The sequence below is a fragment of the Leptopilina boulardi genome, unplaced genomic scaffold (assembly GCF_019393585.1).
Source record: "Leptopilina boulardi isolate dan_hultmark-lab unplaced genomic scaffold, ZJU_Lbou_2.1 LbouV2_216, whole genome shotgun sequence".
In the NCBI taxonomy this organism is placed as follows: Eukaryota; Metazoa; Arthropoda; class Insecta; order Hymenoptera; family Figitidae; genus Leptopilina; species Leptopilina boulardi.
This window is the reverse complement of record NW_026137770.1, coordinates 3768677-3786984: the sequence shown is the minus strand read 5'-3', so window position 1 is coordinate 3786984 and position 18308 is coordinate 3768677. Positions and strand designations below refer to the sequence as shown.

Below are 18308 nucleotides of genomic sequence, written 5' to 3'. Positions count from 1 at the left end.
CTGTATGCACCTTTAAGTTGCAGTTCTATATTGTGGCATCATTTTGTCTATCTATACCATCATTGTGAAAATGATTGTATTTATGTATACATGTTGAATACATATAAATGACACAAGTTCTATTTTGTAAACATTATTTAATTTTTAAATGCACTTATTATTTCATAAAGTGTAAACAACAGTGATGAAATAGTTTCAATAACAACTTGTATCATAATAAATTGACATACAATGGAAAATGAAAACAATGAAAGTGTTACAATGGGAAATGAGGATAATGAAGATTGGAGAAAATTTACATTTTCACCACCAAGTGTTGTACATAATTCGGAAAGAATTATTAATTTTGGAATTACATCTGATCATGTAATATCACCAGAAATTCCAATAAATGATGAATTTCAATTTTCACTTCCAACAACTCTATTTAAAACTACAAATGTATCCTATTCGGAAGATGCCAATTGTCAAGGTTCGACTAAACAATACAAACCTCGAATTTCAAGAAATACTTTCAAAGCTCCAGTTAATGTTTTTGCACAAGCTCTTAAAGGTAACGTTGAATTTATTACAACTATTTTTATAAATTAATTAAAAAATTTTTTTATCAATATAAATATCAACACATAACCTTTAAGAAAAAAAAGTCTAAAATGAATTACACTGTGTTACAGAAAAAAAAAATAAATTGAAAAACACTTTTTATCGAACCTACTAGAGGTTGTAGGTAACAAAAAACTAAGAAGAATTGTATATTAAAAATTTCCCTAACACCCCCAAATTTTAATTTTAGAGCAAAAAAACCGTTTTCACGTATATTTATGACTAAAACCCTTGTAACTTTTTTATTTTTGCACCGATTTAAAAGTTTTTTTTTCATTTTGAAGCTGAAAAGCAGGGCTTTTCAACCCACATAGAGTTTTTTTTGTTAAAAGTAATATTTACAAGAGAAAAGTTACAAGAAAGTTTAGAAATTGTCAGTTTTTTCTCAATTTTTTAACTTTAATTGATGTTTACCGCATTAATTATGTTTTAAACATTTTTTTTCTTCATGTAATATTCAAGCGTACTAAATTGTGCGTCGAACGAGCCCTATTTGAATAGTTTTCTTTAAAAATTGACTGATTTATTGCAGTTTTTCTATTTCAAAGACCAGTAGCAAATTTAAGTATTTGTCAGTTTTCCTTAGTTTTTTATTCTTAATTGTTTTATGTAAAGTGCTTCTAAAATTTTAACCATTTTTTTGTATCTTGGTCTTTCTAAGAATAAATTTCTCTGTAAATATTAATTTTATTTTCCATATAAAAAGAAACGTAGCTAGCCTCAAAAATGAAATTACAACATATTTTACAAATATACTTTTTGTCAAGAATGTTTTTATTGCTAACTAAAATTCAACTTAAATTTTTAATATTAATTACTAAATTAAAAAAATATCCGAAAATTAGAATTATTTACCGTGCATGGCTCTATCGGCGCGCAGCATGGGATCTAACCCAAGCGCTGACCGATGATTTTTTTAGATCGAAATTAGCCCGATAACAGGTTTAAACATTAATAAAAATTTTTTTTTTTTAAATAAATAATATAAAAATTATAAAATATTAAAAATAAAAATCATTTTCTTAAAATTCAATAATTTTTGAAGAAAAAACATTTAAAACACTTTTCTGTAGAAAGAAAAATGAAAAAGTTATAGCGAAAAGGAAAAAAAGTATCTTAAATTTGTTAATGTAAATAACTTGAAAAAAACTTAAGATTTTTAATTAAAATTTTTCACACTTATTTAAGTCCCCAAATAATACAAAAAAACGAAATATTAAAAAAATCTAAGTCATGACTGATCGTTTTCAAATGAAATGCCTCATTTAAGCATCCAGCAATATTCGGAGAACATATTCACTGTGCTTTTCCCTTAGAAGCGTTTTTTATTGTATATATATTTCTTGATGAAATCTTTTATCTTGATCATCACTTACTTGCCCAATGTTTACGGGAAAGAAGACAAAATGGAAGTGCAGAAAATGAATTTTTATATAGATGTTGCCATTTCATTTTTGAGGCTAGCTACGTTTTTTTATATGGAAAATAAAATTAATATTTACAGAGAAACTTATTCTTAGAAAGACCAAGATACAAAAAAATGCTTAAAATTTTAGAAGCACTTTACATAAAACAATTAAGAATAAAAAACCAAGGAAAACTGACAAATACTTAAATTTGCTACTGGTCTTTGAAATAGAAAAACTGCAATAAATCAGTCAATTTTTAAAGAAAACTATGAAGAAAAAAATGTTTAAAACATAATTAATGAGGTAAACATCAGTTTAAGTTGAAAAATTGAGGAATAACTGACAATTTCTAAACTCTCTTGTAACTTTTCTCTTGTAGCTACTTTTATTATTTGGCCCGCCACCCCACTTTTGTATATTTCGAGACGGGCCATTTAAGAACTGGTGAATTATTTGGCCCGTTACCCATTAAAATTTATTTAATTAGTAAGTTTATATGCATGACGTGAAATTAATATAAACAAAACGACTAATGGTAAGTGTAGAACGTTTTTTATGTATCTGTTTATTAATTTTCTTTTAACTTTAAAAATTATTAAAATATTTTGTTTTTTCATTTTAACCTCAAAACGCCCAACACATATTAAATGAAATTGTGTATGCACCTTCAGAATTTTTTTATAGCGGAAATTTTAAATTATAATCTATTTTGTAGAAGACAAAAAAAATTTTAATTTTATTATTTTTTCTACTTCCAAATTGTTTTAATAATTACAAAACTAAATGTAAAACTTCTTTTGGGAAAAGATTATTTAAATTATTTACGCTATTTTAGAATTATATTAAACGAATGTAGGTATAATTAATGAACTTTTTGTAAAATAAATAAAATTCATTTTTTAATGTACTATAAAATCAGCATAGAAGGTACTACAAATTTTCTTCATATAATTTTTATTATATTACATTTTTTCTACTTCGTATAAAAATATGTAGTTCACGTTGTGATCTTTGCATAAGATTATATAAATGTTAACATCTCTTTTTTAAGAACGCATTTAGAACTAAATTAACATTGAAAATTTTATATAAATGTGAATGAAAATAATATAATATTTCAATTTTTAATATAATAAACTCATTTCACTTGCTATCAGTGCTTTTTTTTACCAAATTGTTCTAAACACGAATCACAACCTAATTTAAACATATAATGTGAGATCATTTTTTTGCATGTATGACAATTATATAAACGTAAATGAATATAATACAATATTTCAATTCTTAGTACCTATAAAATAAACTTATTTCACTTGCTATCAGTCTTACATACGGAACAGAACCAGTGAATAACATTAGTGGATTTCACACATTTTTTATGGAACCATTCTAAACAAGAATCACACCTAATTGAAACGTACACTGAAAAAAAAGTTCTGGTTAAAGTTACTAGATGCGTTTGGTTAAAAAATTTCTATTTATTTTAACAAGAAAATATAGTTAAAAAGACTAAACAGTTCTAGTTAAATAAGTATGGTTAAATTATTCTGGTTAAAATAATTCTGGTTAAAAACGCGCGTTCGCGGACACTGCATAGCGTCTGTTGTTCTTTTTCGAATAGTTTATCGTGCGGATCGCAAGAATGGATGAAAAAGTTAACCAAGCTCTGGAAAATTGGGGTTTGGGAGAATTAAAAGATCTGTTTAAAGGTTGGTTATATAATTAATTTTATAATATAAGTGAAAAAATTGTTGACGAACGGCAAACTCGTGTAGAAAATAGTTTGAAGGTTATGTTGAAAACGTGCTCGACACGTTTTATCAGAATTTTAATTCTGAATAATCATATTTAAATAAACATTATTAAGAGAATTGTAGTGTAAAGGTGTTATTGTTTGATTGCATTTATATGTACATAATACAAATTTTTTTAATTCATATTTTATAATATTTTATAATATAATATAATAATAATAAATTTAATTAATTCTCTGATTAACTAGAATTTCTGGTAAGATAAACCAGAAATTTTTTTACCAAAAATTTTTAACTAGAAAAATTCTAGTAAGATTAACTTGAAATTCTAGTAAGATTAACTTGAAATTCTGGTAAAATTAACCAGAATTTTTTAACCAAATTTTCTAGTACTTTTAACCAGAAAAAGTAGTAAGGGTATATATAACTTTTTATTCTGGTTAGATTAACCAGAATTCTGGTTATTTTAACCAGACTTTTTTTTCAGTGTACAAACTGAGATCTTTTTGGCATTTATGACAATAATTCCACTTATTATTGGTTTTTTTAATATCTTTTAATTGCTCCACTGCGAGCCATGCTTCATCACTTAAATAACTTTTAATTATTTCCAAATTTATGTCCTCATCTGTAATTGCTCCACTTATCAACTCTGGTTTCATTTCTATTTCAGATTCTTGAATTTTATGACCTCTTAAAGATTTCTCTACTAAGGAGTCATCGACGAAAAATTTTAACATCTGTTGTACCTTAAAGTCTAAAGTTTTTTTAATGAAAGGGGTTGCTTTCCCTTTTTTTTCTTTTGATTTTGACGTTTTACTTGGAAGACCCATGGGTGTTGTTGTCAATGAATGTTTCGGTCTTCCACGCATGTTTTGCTTTGGAGGCATTAAAATTTCTTTGATAATATGCATATTATCTTGTGTTGGTTCGTCCTGCGCTAACGGAATTAATTTTAACACATTTTCTTCTTCTTCGATCACATTACAGTTTCCATCGAAGATTACTTGTATTTCTGATGCTACTTCAGGAAAGTAATATTCTTTTGAAGAAGCGTTTTCTTCCGTAAAGTAGTTTTCTTTTGAAGAAGCGTTTTCTTCCTGAAAGTAGAGTTCTTTTGGAAAGACGTTTTCTTCTGGAAAGTTGTTTCTTATTTCCGAAAAAACGTTTTCTCCCTCAATTTCATCTTCTTCCGCCACTTCCGCAGAAACGTCTTCGTCTTTGTCTGTAGAAGCTTCTTTTTCATTTTCTGCGAATGGCTCTTGGGTAGAAATGTCATTTTCTAACACAGGAGTTAGATGCAGCGGTTGTTTTAATAAGAGCCTTCTTTTGACCTATACATGAAAGTTAATTTTTTAAGTAACGTTAGTTTTTAAATATTTTTTTTTATTAATAAAATATTTTTTCTTACCTCTGCAAAAAATTTCATTGTGGCATAAAAGTTTGGCGTTGATAATTCTGAGAGAAGTGTGTTAATTTCGAGTAATTCTATTTTACCGAATTTCAATTTCTGGCCTTGAGTTAGAACTTTCTTTTTCCCCACATTTTTTGAAGAGACAACATTTATACGCGGTTCTTCGTTCATTTCATTTATATTAGAATCCTTGAAAATTCTTTGATTTTTTTCATAATATGGATCTGCACAAGGAAGTGTTAAATACTCTCGTACAGCAAAAATATGCCTGGAAAAGAGAACTACACTGAAAAAAAAGTCTGGTTAAAATAACCAGAATTCTGGTTAATCTAACCAGAATAAAAAGTTATATATACCCTTACTACTTTTTCTGGTTAAAAGTACTAGAAAATTTGGTTAAAAAATTCTGGTTAATTTTACCAGAATTTCAAGTTAATCTTACTAGAATTTCAAGTTAATCTTACTAGAATTTTTCTAGTTAAAAATTTTTGGTAAAAAAATTTCTGGTTTATCTTACCAGAAATTCTAGTTAATCAGAGAATTAATTAAATTTATTATTATTATATTATATTATAAAATATTATAAAATATGAATTAAAAAAATTTGTATTATGTACATATAAATGCAATCAAACAATAACACCTTTACACTGCAATTCTCTTAATAATGTTTATTTAAATATGATTATTCAGAATTAAAATTCTGATAAAACGTGTCGAGCACGTTTTCAACATAACCTTCAAACTATTTTCTACACGAGTTTGCCGTTCGTCAACAATTTTTTCACTTATATTATAAAATTAATTATATAACCAACCTTTAAACAGATCTTTTAATTCTCCCAAACCCCAATTTTCCAGAGCTTGGTTAACTTTTTCATCCATTCTTGCGATCCGCACGATAAACTATTCGAAAAAGAACAACAGACGCTATGCAGTGTCCGCGAACGCGCGTTTTTAACCAGAATTATTTTAACCAGAATAATTTAACCATACTTATTTAACTAGAACTGTTTAGTCTTTTTAACTATATTTTCTTGTTAAAATAAATAGAAATTTTTTAACCAAACGCATCTAGTAACTTTAACCAGAACTTTTTTTTCAGTGTAGTATTTAGAATTACAATTATTTGGTCTTATAATCAGAGTAAGAATTTCTCAGGATTCGGATTATACAAGTTTTTAAACTTTTTCTTCGAATTATTTAAATAACAGGGTGGCCACTGAACCTTGAAATCTTGAAAACCGGGGAAACGACGTGTAATTAGTTAAGCCTTGAAAATAGTCTTTTCTCCTTTATTTTTTATTTGAACCTTGAATTTTAAAAAAATTTTATTTTTGTAAATTGACAAATTATTCTTTTTTTAAATTGAAACTTGATTAGCTTTTAAGTATAATTTGGAGTAAAACGTTTCTTGAAGGAATCAAAATTTTACTCAGAATTTATAAAAACGAATATTATAACAGATTGTTTAAAAAACGAAATCTTAGAAATTGAAAATTGCATTGGACAGTAAAAGGAACGTTCAAAAACTTTATTCAATATCATTTTTCTAAAATATTATTATTTTTTTTTTAAAATCAATATTTTTTTACCAGAAAAAAATTTTTAAGTATAAATTTTGAAATTGAAATATCTTAATTTTGATTTATTGAAATTTATTTTTTACTTATATTCATGCTTTAGCCTACATCGTTTAAAATTTGAATAAGATTACAATTTGGATCGATTGAATGTAAATCAATTAAAACTTTGATGAATTGAAAATTAAATCCGATTAAAATTTTGATAATTCGGAATTTAGATCGAATAAATTCAAATTCAGATTGATTAAAATTTTAATAAATTAAAATGTAGATGAATTAAAATTTGGATAATTAAATCATGAAGTCGATCAAAATTTGGATAAATTAAATCTATTAGAACGTGAATAATTTCAAATCTAGATTGATTAGAATTGGAATAAATTGAAATTTAGGTCGATTGAAATTAAAATAAATTTAATATTAGATTGATTACAATTTATATGAATTGAAATTTGAGTTAATTAAAATTTAGAACAATTGAAGTTTGATTTGATTGAGTTTGGGGCTGATTTAATTTGTAATTAATTGAAATTAAAAGCAAATGAAATATAGATTAATTAAATTGAAATTTCCATAATGTGAAGAAAATTTTAAATTTACATGTTTTAAAATTTTGATGAATTAAATATAGAATAAACGATTAAATTTTGGATTTTCATCAATAAAATTAATTAAAATTAAAATCAGTTGAAATTGTGGATTGATGGGAATTTAAGTTTATTAAAATTTGAAAAAATTGAAATTTAGATCAACTAAATTTAAGATTCATTAAAAGCAGTCAATTGAAACTTAAATCCTTTCTATAAATTAAATCAAGTGCCGATTAACATTTTAATCAATGAGTGATTTGACAAATCAAAATAAAATGATTACTTTTTAATACTAATATATAATTATGTCTTTTGTAATAAAATCTTAATTTAAAGAACTTTGAAATTTTGTTTTAATCCGCGGGAAAATACCGTGAGGTCTTGAATATTATTCAAAAATATTAGTGGCCACCTTGTAATAAATGCGACTTTTTTCGACTTATTTTAATACATTGCGACTTTCACGATTTTTTTAAGAACAAAATGACATTTTGGTTTTTATATGTAATAAAGGACTGATCGATTCATTTATTGAATCTGAAATTTTTTAAAAATTTTCTTTATTTAATTTTAAAATATTCTAAATAAAATTTATTATGAAAATATTTCTATGAACTATTCTTATTATTGAGTAATTAATGTTTATTTAATATTTAAATAATAATAATATAAATATTTATCAATACCTGCAAGGTAGTCCCATGGACACGTGATTATTACAATCACATTTTGTCTCATTAACCTCTCGAGATGTACTGCCGTTTTCTCGACTTACAATAAATATTCCGCTTTCAGGTGCAACTCCTGAGATTTTGTACATTGATCTGTTATTCAATTCTTGCTGCACAAACTTAAAAGCATAACTTGTTAAATGTTTATTGTAAAACTCTTCTGAGCTGCCGATTGTGAATGGTACAGCTGTTCTTTTCAAGCAGGAATAAGCGGCTACCACGTCGTGTTCTGTATGTCGAGTAAATATTAAAATGAAGAAATCTACTAGAAATCTTTCTAAAGTTGTGAATCTCGACACTATTGATTTAATTTTTCCATTCAAGGACTCGAGTTGGTTATTCGTTGTATTTAAAAATGTTGTACTTAGGAATTCGCCGCAAAAACTCCAGTCATTTCTTATGTGATGCCAATTTTTGTTAAAATAATCAACGACAGATTTGGGAGCATTTGCTTTGAGTTCGTCATATAAGTCCGAGTATTCATTTTCATTCTTGCAGTAAATCATTTTCTGAATGATTCTTTTACTTAAATCCCTTTGCGCATTAGTAATTCCTAGTTTCTCCGCGGTTATTTCCCTGTGTAAAGTTCTTTGGGTATGGAAGAGGCAAATAAGCACTTTTGCATCGGGTAAACTTTCTTTAATGACATCTCGTTCATTTAAATCTTTGTCAACCATAACAGTTCTTACACGGAAAGAAATTTTCTGTAGAATTTACAGAAACTCCTGCGCCATCTACTAATGTTTCTCCAAATAGAGAAATTTGTAGAATCATTTGCATTAAAATCTGTTAATTCTACAAGTTTGAGCTACAGTTCTTAAAAACTGTTGAGTGACCAAATTATGTATAGTATATGGGGATAATATATATTTGGTAGAGTATTTCTTATAGGTTATATACATATATATAAAATATACTTACGTTTAAATATCTCAATTAAATGAGACAAGTTCCATTCTTTTAAATGACTTTGAACAAATATGTCCATATTGAAAAACTATTAATCAATATAATATGTATTATAATTTAAACAAAATATATATAAATACACTTTCTTGCCGACACTTTGATAATAATAAAAACACTAAATTCGCCTTAACCTCTCGCACTCAATCGTACTCAGCTTTAGTCGAATCACTGCATTGTTTTCGCGCATGCGTTAAATCCTTACAGAAAATATCTGTAGAATTAACAGATTTAGGAACATGTAAAATCTCCAAATCGATGTTAAAGAATTACCAGAAAATTTTTTCCCGCGTTTTTTCGGCCATGATGGATGCTTTTCTTTGAACGAATCCATGAACCACTGGATATTGTCCTTTGTTTCGTGCATCAAAATGCATCCTGCTACGACTTCAGTCTGACCTTGCGAATTTTCTACTATAACAAAATTGTAAGTCGCATCTACTCCGATAAATTCAGGAAACGCTTCCATTATATTTTTCATTTCTTTATTGACAAATAATATGCCTTCAAATATTTTATCTTTTATTAGAACATCGCAATCATCTCCTGGAATTATTAAAAGTTCAAATAATAAAATGAACCGTTCGCTAGAAAAGCGGCTTCAGTCGTTTAAAGCCGTTTTTCAAAAGATGCTTATTATCGTATTAATCCAAACATCTAAACAATAATGTTTGACTGAAATTATTCATTATTGAACCCGTTTAAATTAAATAGTAATACATTGAATGATTTATAATTTACAAATAAATTTTAAATAAGTTTTCGCAAAATGCTTCAAAAGCACTTAGCCGTTTTTTCAGTGAACGGTTCAAATTGCTTGATGTTACAGGAATATCCGTCTATATTTTTTTGCGCTAAATTTAAAATGATTTTATAAAAAAGTACTTGAGAAAACACATAAATTAAAGATTTTTTTTACCCTTAAAAGATTTTTACATTGTTAAATTAATTATACATTACTCTAAAACATTCATTATTTGTATTGCTTATAGTTTAAATGCATCGCGGACAAAGTTATTTTAGATAACCCACATAGCACTGAAGATTTAATAAATATTTATTAAATATTTATTTTCAATGTTCGCAGTATTTAGAATAATGGTTAAGTAAAGCTTCTGTAAATATTTAAATGTCCGCACTTGAGCAAATGTTTAGCGCGAACCTTGAGTTAAGCTTGAAATTTAATATTCGTTAAAGGTTCGGCTCGAAACTTGAGTGAAGCTTTAAATTAAATATTCGTTAAAGGTTCAGCTCGAACCTTGATTGAAGGTTGAAAAAAATTTATTAATTAATGTTAATTTTTAATAATTAAATATGCGCGCAATCAGATTTTGTTCTAAAAAAAATATTTTTACGAACTTTGGAACCTCATTAAAAAAAATCCTGCAATTTTCAAGATGGCATCTGTTTTTTTTTTTAAAACAATAAATTGTCAAAGTTGAAAAAACATTGTCGTTGCGCCGGTAACAACTCGGTTACGCCAATCCGCGCTGTGTCTCAGCGTAAGATAGTCGTTACCGGTGCAGCGACAATGTTTTTTCAACTTTGTCAATTTATTGCTTAAAAAAACAGATGCCATCTTGAAAATTTCAGGGTTTTTTAATGAGGTTCCAAAGTTTGTAAAAATATTTTTTAGAACAAAATCTGATTGCGCACATATTTAAATATTAAAAATTAACATTAATTAATAAATAAATTATATAAAAATTTCAAATTTTTTAATTTTTTACTAGACTGCCTGGGTCGGATATCGTTGGTCCCGAGCACCATCGTTATTGTCGATTGCTCTAGTAAATTATTAGAACAATGGCAAGGAATCGTGAATTCCCGGGGCGACAAAATCCTAATGCATGCACTGCGGATCAAACATGGAGTTGAGTGTAACCCTATCCCTAAGTATTGTTTAATTTGTACTAATGTTTTAGTACCTTTCCATCAATTTTAATTGTTGGAAAGATTATTTCGTTTACCATGATGAACAAAAGATGAAATATAAACCCACACAGCACCGAAAATTCCCCGAAGATTCATTGAATGTTTAAAGATTAACTTGGGAGTATAAGTTATCTTAAGGAACTAATTTGATTAATCGCCCTTTTCTTTTTCATATTTTGAACATTATTTAAATATTTATGTTTCAGGATCACAAACATATGAGCAGTTGAAAAAAAATACTAAATCACAGCAGCAGAAAAACAACATTGAAAATTCAATTACTTGTACGATGGTGCCTAAATCGTTACTTGACAAAACTGTTGCTAAAGAGCATTTTTCAACATTTGGAGATATTTCAAAAATTTTGATACGTCCAAAGAAACAAAGTATTGTTGTATTTTATGTTACAAAAGGTGAAGCAAACATTGCTTATTATAAATGTGGTTTATTTTTAAATGAAAAATTTAATGTTCAATGGACAAATCAAGTAGTTAAATCACCAACAAAAAAAGTTGACTCCAATACTTCAACTGTATCTCGTATTCTGAAAGGAGACGATGATAATTATCAAGATGAATTAGAAGCACTAAAGAATTTGGAATATAATTTACATGAAGAAACACCAAACGAAATGAAACAACTGACATGCATTACAAAGTCAAGAATAATGAAAACAAAAGAAATAAAACATGATAAAGCAGCATTGCGCTTAGAAAAAGTAACCACTGCAAAAGTAGAAAAAATTGGACCTTCCATACCTAAAGCAACCATCGAGGAATTACAGTATATCATTCGTCAAGCTGCATTAACTACTGAGGATAAATATAAAATTTTAGAAGCACGCGATAGACTTATGAGACTAATGCAGGCAAAATCAATAAGTTTGGCAACAGCACAAATTACCAGAGGCACTTGTCCAGATATGTGTCCAGAAAAAGAACGTTTAATGCGTGAAACTCAACGTCAAGTATCGTTTTATGAACAATTAGATAACAAGGGATTAAAAATAAATCATATGATTGCTGTGAAACAATATTCAAGATCATCGGCCGATCAAGAGGAGCCAATGCCACATGATTTGAGACCCGTCAAATCTTTAAAGATGACAATGAGTTATTTACTTCATGAAATAGTTGATTTATGTGAAAGAGCAGATACAAATCTAGCAGAATGGTATCATTTTCTCTGGGATCGAATGCGAGGAATTCGTAAAGATATCACTCAACAAGAACTCTGCTGTCTCGACAGTGTTGAATTAGTTGAACAGTGTGCACGTTTTCATATTTTCTGTTCAGAACGACTTTGTACTGAAGATTCAAATGTTTTTGACAAGAAAATTAATACAGAAAATTTAACAAAATGTTTACAAACTTTAAAATATATGTATCATGATCTTATGTTAAAAGGTATTTCATGTAAAAATGAACCAGAATTTCGTGCCTACATTATATTATTGAATTTAAATAATGGTAGTTTTATGTGGGATCTTCAAAAACTACCGTCATCAATACAAAAATCATCACAAGTTAAATTCGCCATTGAAGTTTATTCGTCGATAGTGTCAAATAATTATGTTAAATTTTTCAAACTTCTACGAAACACAACATATTTGAATGCAAGTATTTTATTGAGATATTTTAATCAAGTAAGAATAACTGCACTATCCGTGATGGTTAAGGCTTATTGTAGAACTATATCAAAGCCTTATCCATATCCATTGTATGAACTTATTGATATTCTTGCATTTGAAGATGAAAGAGAGACTATTTATTTTTGTGAACAAGTTGGATTGAGTTTATCGCAAGATGAATTGTATGTTTTATTAAATAGAGAACATTTTGGTTCATCGGAACATAGTGTTGAACAATCTAGAGCATTTAATGTAATTGAAAGCAAACGACATTCTGATTATTCATCCGTTGGTCAATGCATTGCAGGAGGAACTTTACCACAACAATTATATAAAAATCATCAACCTCACGATAGTTTTAATTCTCAAGGCTATCTTCTTGAAGAATCACTAAAAGCTGAAGATCAAAAAATTCTCTCATATGAAAAGAATGATCCATATGAATTTATTGATGAGACTGAAAGTTATCATTCAAAAAATACTCATGAGATTATAGGAAAAACTCAAATCTCTGCAAATAAGCGTAAACTTAATTTTGATGCATTTTGTGATAATAAAATGAACACGCTAACTGATAAATCGAAAATAAATACAAATTTTTCAACACAATTTTCAAAGTCACCTAAAAAACCATTTACTTCAATGAATTTATCTAAATCTAATCCTTTTCCAATTTTTTCCACTGACAATAAAAATACAACATTTGCATTTACTAATATTGTAAATAAGGATATATTTTCCCGACCATCAGCAAAGATTTCGCCCTTTAAATCTGCACAAACAAAGACACCATTTTCTTTCAGTAAACCAGTAATTACTGAAGGCGAATTAAGTGTTACAAAAACAATAGTAAAAGAACCCTATCAAAATAAAGAGGAAAAAGAAGAGCAAAAGCATCAAGAAAAGAGTACAGATTTAAACGCAAGAGAAAAAATTTTACAAGATGAAAAGAAGAAGAAGGAGGAAGAAGAAGAGGAAGAAAAATTAAAACAAATTCTAAAAGAATCTGAACAGATATATGATTCCTTACAAGAAGAAATTATTCGAGATATTTGTTCTTCAATTGTTGAAAATGAAATGCAAAACATATATAAAGTATTGACGGAAAATATTTTTGAAAATGTATTTGAAGATATTTTACAAGAGACTTGTGAAGAGATATGGAAAGAAGAAATATTCATTCAAAAAACATTGCGTCTCATAAAAGAAAAACAAAAACGAAGAATATCTGACAAATACTATAAACTTTGGAGAAGGTATGTCAATAAAAAAAGAATAAGACGAAAGGCATTAGACAATACACCTATTTGGCTACAAAAACAAAGTTTAGAAGAATGTGCAAAATCATTATATTCTAAACAACAGGATGCAGTTATTGAAAATATGTGTAGAAAACGTTTGAAATTATCACCAAATCATTCACAAAAACATAATCAAGTTCCAATTGAAGTTGTTATTTACGCTGGTATTAAGGAGAATATAAAATCATTTGACAGTGAAACGCGTCCAAATATGTTTTGGAAACTTGCTATATCGTGGCCTAAATTAGAAAATCGAGTGGTTTTATATCAACGCAAAAAAGTTATAAGTAAATATATAAATGGCAATGATCAAATTGTGGATCCAATTTTGAAAATTTTCCAACCAAATGCCTATGAAACTTTACATGTTTGTGTTAGAAATTTTGATGGTGTAACAAATGAAGAAAATTTAACCGGCATGGATGCATTATTATTTATTGCTTCAACATCTGAAGAATCAAGATCAATTGTTCGAAGATTAACAAAAACTGTTTTATCAAAAAATAAATTAATGCCCATACCATTAGTTGTGATACTTTTTCATGATGGCAACATTAAACCCGAAACTATTGATATTACAGCTGATTTAGAAAATTTAATGGACACCGGTTTTATATCTGAATATACAATTATCTTAGAAAATACAATTGATGAAAATGCAATTATTAAATTGACGCAAAGTGCTGTTCTTTGGCTTGCAGTTAATAAATCTCCACAAGTGCCACTTGAAATGGACTATCTTAAAAAGGTTTTGAAAGATTGTTTAATGGAAGAATTATGGTTCAGGTATTTAATTTCATTTTCTTTTAGGAATTTCAGGCCTTGGATTATATGTCTTTTTTCGACTTATTTTAATGAAATGCTACTTTTTTGACTTTTTTTACAAATTTTTTAAACAAAATATGTTTTATTAGTAAACAAATGCAGATTTTCTTCAGATGTTCTTTATTTCAATTATTTAACAAATTTTAAACTAAAATTCTTAACTAAATTAATTATTTTTAATAATTTTAATGAAATTTTTCACAATTCAATTATCTGAAACTATTTTTCAATTAAAATTTTTATGAAATTTAATAATTGTTTATAATTTAAAAAAAAATTAGCAAATAAAATTACAGAAAATTTTTAATTCAAAATCACTTGAAATTTAATTATTATTTGCAAAAATTTCAACTATTTTTAATGAATTTTATAATATTTTTCGAAAATTCAATTATCTGAAAGCAATTTTCAATTAAAAACTTTTGGAATTCAATTTTTTTATGCGATTTCTAATAAATTCTTCATCAACAGAAATCACTAAAATTTTTCTTACTATAATTATTATTTGAAATTTAACACAATCTTTTGAAATTCAATTATTTTCAAAAATTATAAATTAAAAGCTTCTAAAATTTAATTATTTCTAATATTTTTCATCTAAAATTGTTTGAAATTTAATTATTTCAATTTTAACTCTCCTGAAATTCAATTATTTTTAATGATTTTTATAATATTCTTCGAAAATTCAACTATCTGAAACTATTTTTTGCTTAAAAAGTTTTCAAATTATTGTATTTTTGTCAGCAATTTTTAATACATTTTTTAGTAACAGAAATCATCAAAAATTTTAAATTAAAAATCACTTGAAGTTCAATTAATTTTAAAAATCTAATTTGTAAATCTTTGAAAATTCAATTACTTTTAAAAAATGTTATCTAAAATTATTTGATAAATTATTTTTAGTTTTGTAAAATTTAATTATTTTCTGAAAATTAACAAAATCTTTTGAAATTCAATTATTTCTCAAAATTTAAACTTTAACTCTTCCAAAATTATTATTTTAAAAAACAATTTATTTAAAAATTTGTAAAACTTGATTAACTATTGCCTGAAATTTTTTTTAACCATAAAAACTAAAAACTATGACAAAATTTTTAATTCGAATAAATGCTTAAATCAGATTTCAAAAAATTATAAAAATGGAACTTTAAGAAATTTTTTTAGAAATTTGTCCTATTTAAATAAAATTTTGAAAGTTTGTCTTACAATTAGTTCGATTCTGAAATATTTGAAATAAATTTTCTTGATAATATTTTTATAGAATTATTCTCATTACAGTTTTAATAAAATGAATTTAATATCTAAAAAATTAGTTATTTAAAGTAAAATATTCATTAACTAATTAAATTTTGTTAAAATAAAAAAATCGCCTTTTTCGACTTTTTTTGTGCCTTAATGTCAATCCGAGGGCTGGAATTTGAATAACTATTTTTAACATAAACTAAATTACTATTAGAAAATTAATTATCATAATTTTGTTAATTGGTAATAATTTATTTTGTTTAGTTATAAAAATACTTTGAAGTAGTTTTTTTATATTATGGATTAATTAAATGACTCAATATAGAATTCCTAATAAGCTATTTAAATTATTCCGAGATAACCTTTTTTAATATTAACTTTAAAATCATGTAATATAAGTATCACATTTTGAAGTTAGGATTCACCTTTCTTCATCAAATGAAAATTTCAACAATAGATTTTTTTTATAATAGTTTGGAGGAAATTCAGGGTGTCTACTAGTCCTGGAAGTCCTGGAATTTTAATTTTTGTCCTTGAATTTTTTATATTTTGCTTTTAAATTTTCAAAAATTTATAATTTTGTCAATCAAGTGTAAAAAAAATTAATTAAATAAGTAAAATGAAAATTTACTTAAGTTATGTAATGTAATTTTTATTAATGTTTCTGTAATATTTATTAAAATTGTTTTTTAATTAAATTTCTGATAACAATAGTTAAACTAAAAATTATTTTATTTCCTATGGTCATCCAATTTAATGTCCTGCAAAAATATGAAATTTGTCCTGGAAAGTCCTGGAAAAGTCCTGCAATTTTAATTCAGATTTTTAGTAGACACCCTGAAATTCCTTTAGAATCTTCTAATTTTCACAATTCAGTATTTTACTTTTTTGAAATTCGACAATTTTTTTCCGACAATAATTTGTGATAATAAAAATAATAATAGTTTAATTATTCTGTAGAAATAATATTGAGCTATTATTGAAAGCAAACACAATATTAAAACAATTTTTTAACAATATTTAAGAATTAATTTATTTTATGTGTTAGAAATATTTTTGCTTTTATTTCAGACTTGAAGGACATTCTGTATATAACAGTCAACTAAAGAATGCTCTTGATGATCCTCAGTTTGTGATAAATTTACATACAGAAGCAATTACGCATGTGATGGAAATAATATTAGATCAAGAATCTCTTCTGTACACTGATTTCTCACCAGAAATAAAACAATGTTTAAAAGAAAATTTTAATTTGCCATGCAGTTATGAATATTTTGATGATGTTTGGAAAAATGTTGAATACAGAGAAACGGTGGAAAGATTTGTGAAACAACTAATTGTACCACAATGGAGGTAATAATTTTAATTTTAATTTGTCTTATGTCATCAATTCTATTTGTACATATTTTTTTACCATTAATGAATTGACATAAAATTTTTATATTACAGGGATCCATGGCCAATTTATGACAAAATTCAACTTCAAAAAGCTATTAGAAATTTTTGTCTAGAAGCAATGGCGGATTTCAGTCACAATGTATCGATAAGTGACATTTTAAATAGTTTATTTGTGATGATTGATACCAGTTCACGTGTATATTTTCCTGATATTTTACTGCTCATAACTAGTAAAAAAATTGACTTAATGAAAGAAGAATTAAAAGTTGTTTATAATCGCAATCATATTAAACATTTTCGAACATTGCCATGGTGGTTTAAATCAAATGTCTTTATGAATTATAATTTTCAACCATTTACTAATTCAAATATGGAAACTGAAGTAGTAGATAATGATGTATCATTAGTCGATGATACAGATATTAATGACTTATTAATGATTGATGATTACATGGATCAATCGTTGACAATGAACATTATTAAACCAGTACAAGAAATTTCTAAAAGCTCACAAAATCAAATGACAGCAATGTATAATAAACTAGAAACATTTGGATTACAATTGCAAGATCAAAAATTAAAAAATCAATATTTAGAAAATGAATTAAATAAGGCATTATTTCCTGACAATTCTTAAAAATTGACACATAAATCACAAATCGCCTGTGATATTATGTAAAATCTTTATGAATAATTAATTTAAATTAATCTGTACAATTTGTAATTATATGTCAGGCTTGCCCACATGAATGCTCCCAGAGCACTAAAAAATTTTCTTTCTCCTGTCATGTAGACAATTATTTTTTACATGAGTTTTGTGAATATATAATTACAGGGCAATGCCTCATATATAAACTTCATTTCATTGTAAATTTAAGTACAATAAAAAAATGTTGTTATTAAATTAAAATCCGATAATTAACA

General features: G+C 26.1%; 1 protein-coding gene across 1 annotated transcript; it reads left to right on the top strand.

The window, feature by feature from the left end:
• Positions 1-98: 98 nt before the first annotated feature.
• On the top strand, positions 99-18294 carry LOC127279392 (germinal-center associated nuclear protein). The gene is made up of 4 exons (XM_051301714.1): positions 99-553; positions 11195-14705; positions 17058-17339; positions 17436-18294. The coding sequence occupies exons 1-4, from the start codon at positions 232-234 to the stop codon at positions 18019-18021; spliced, it is 4701 nt and encodes a 1566-aa protein (XP_051157671.1). The 5' UTR covers positions 99-231; the 3' UTR covers positions 18022-18294.
• The last annotated feature ends 14 nt before the right edge of the window (positions 18295-18308 follow it).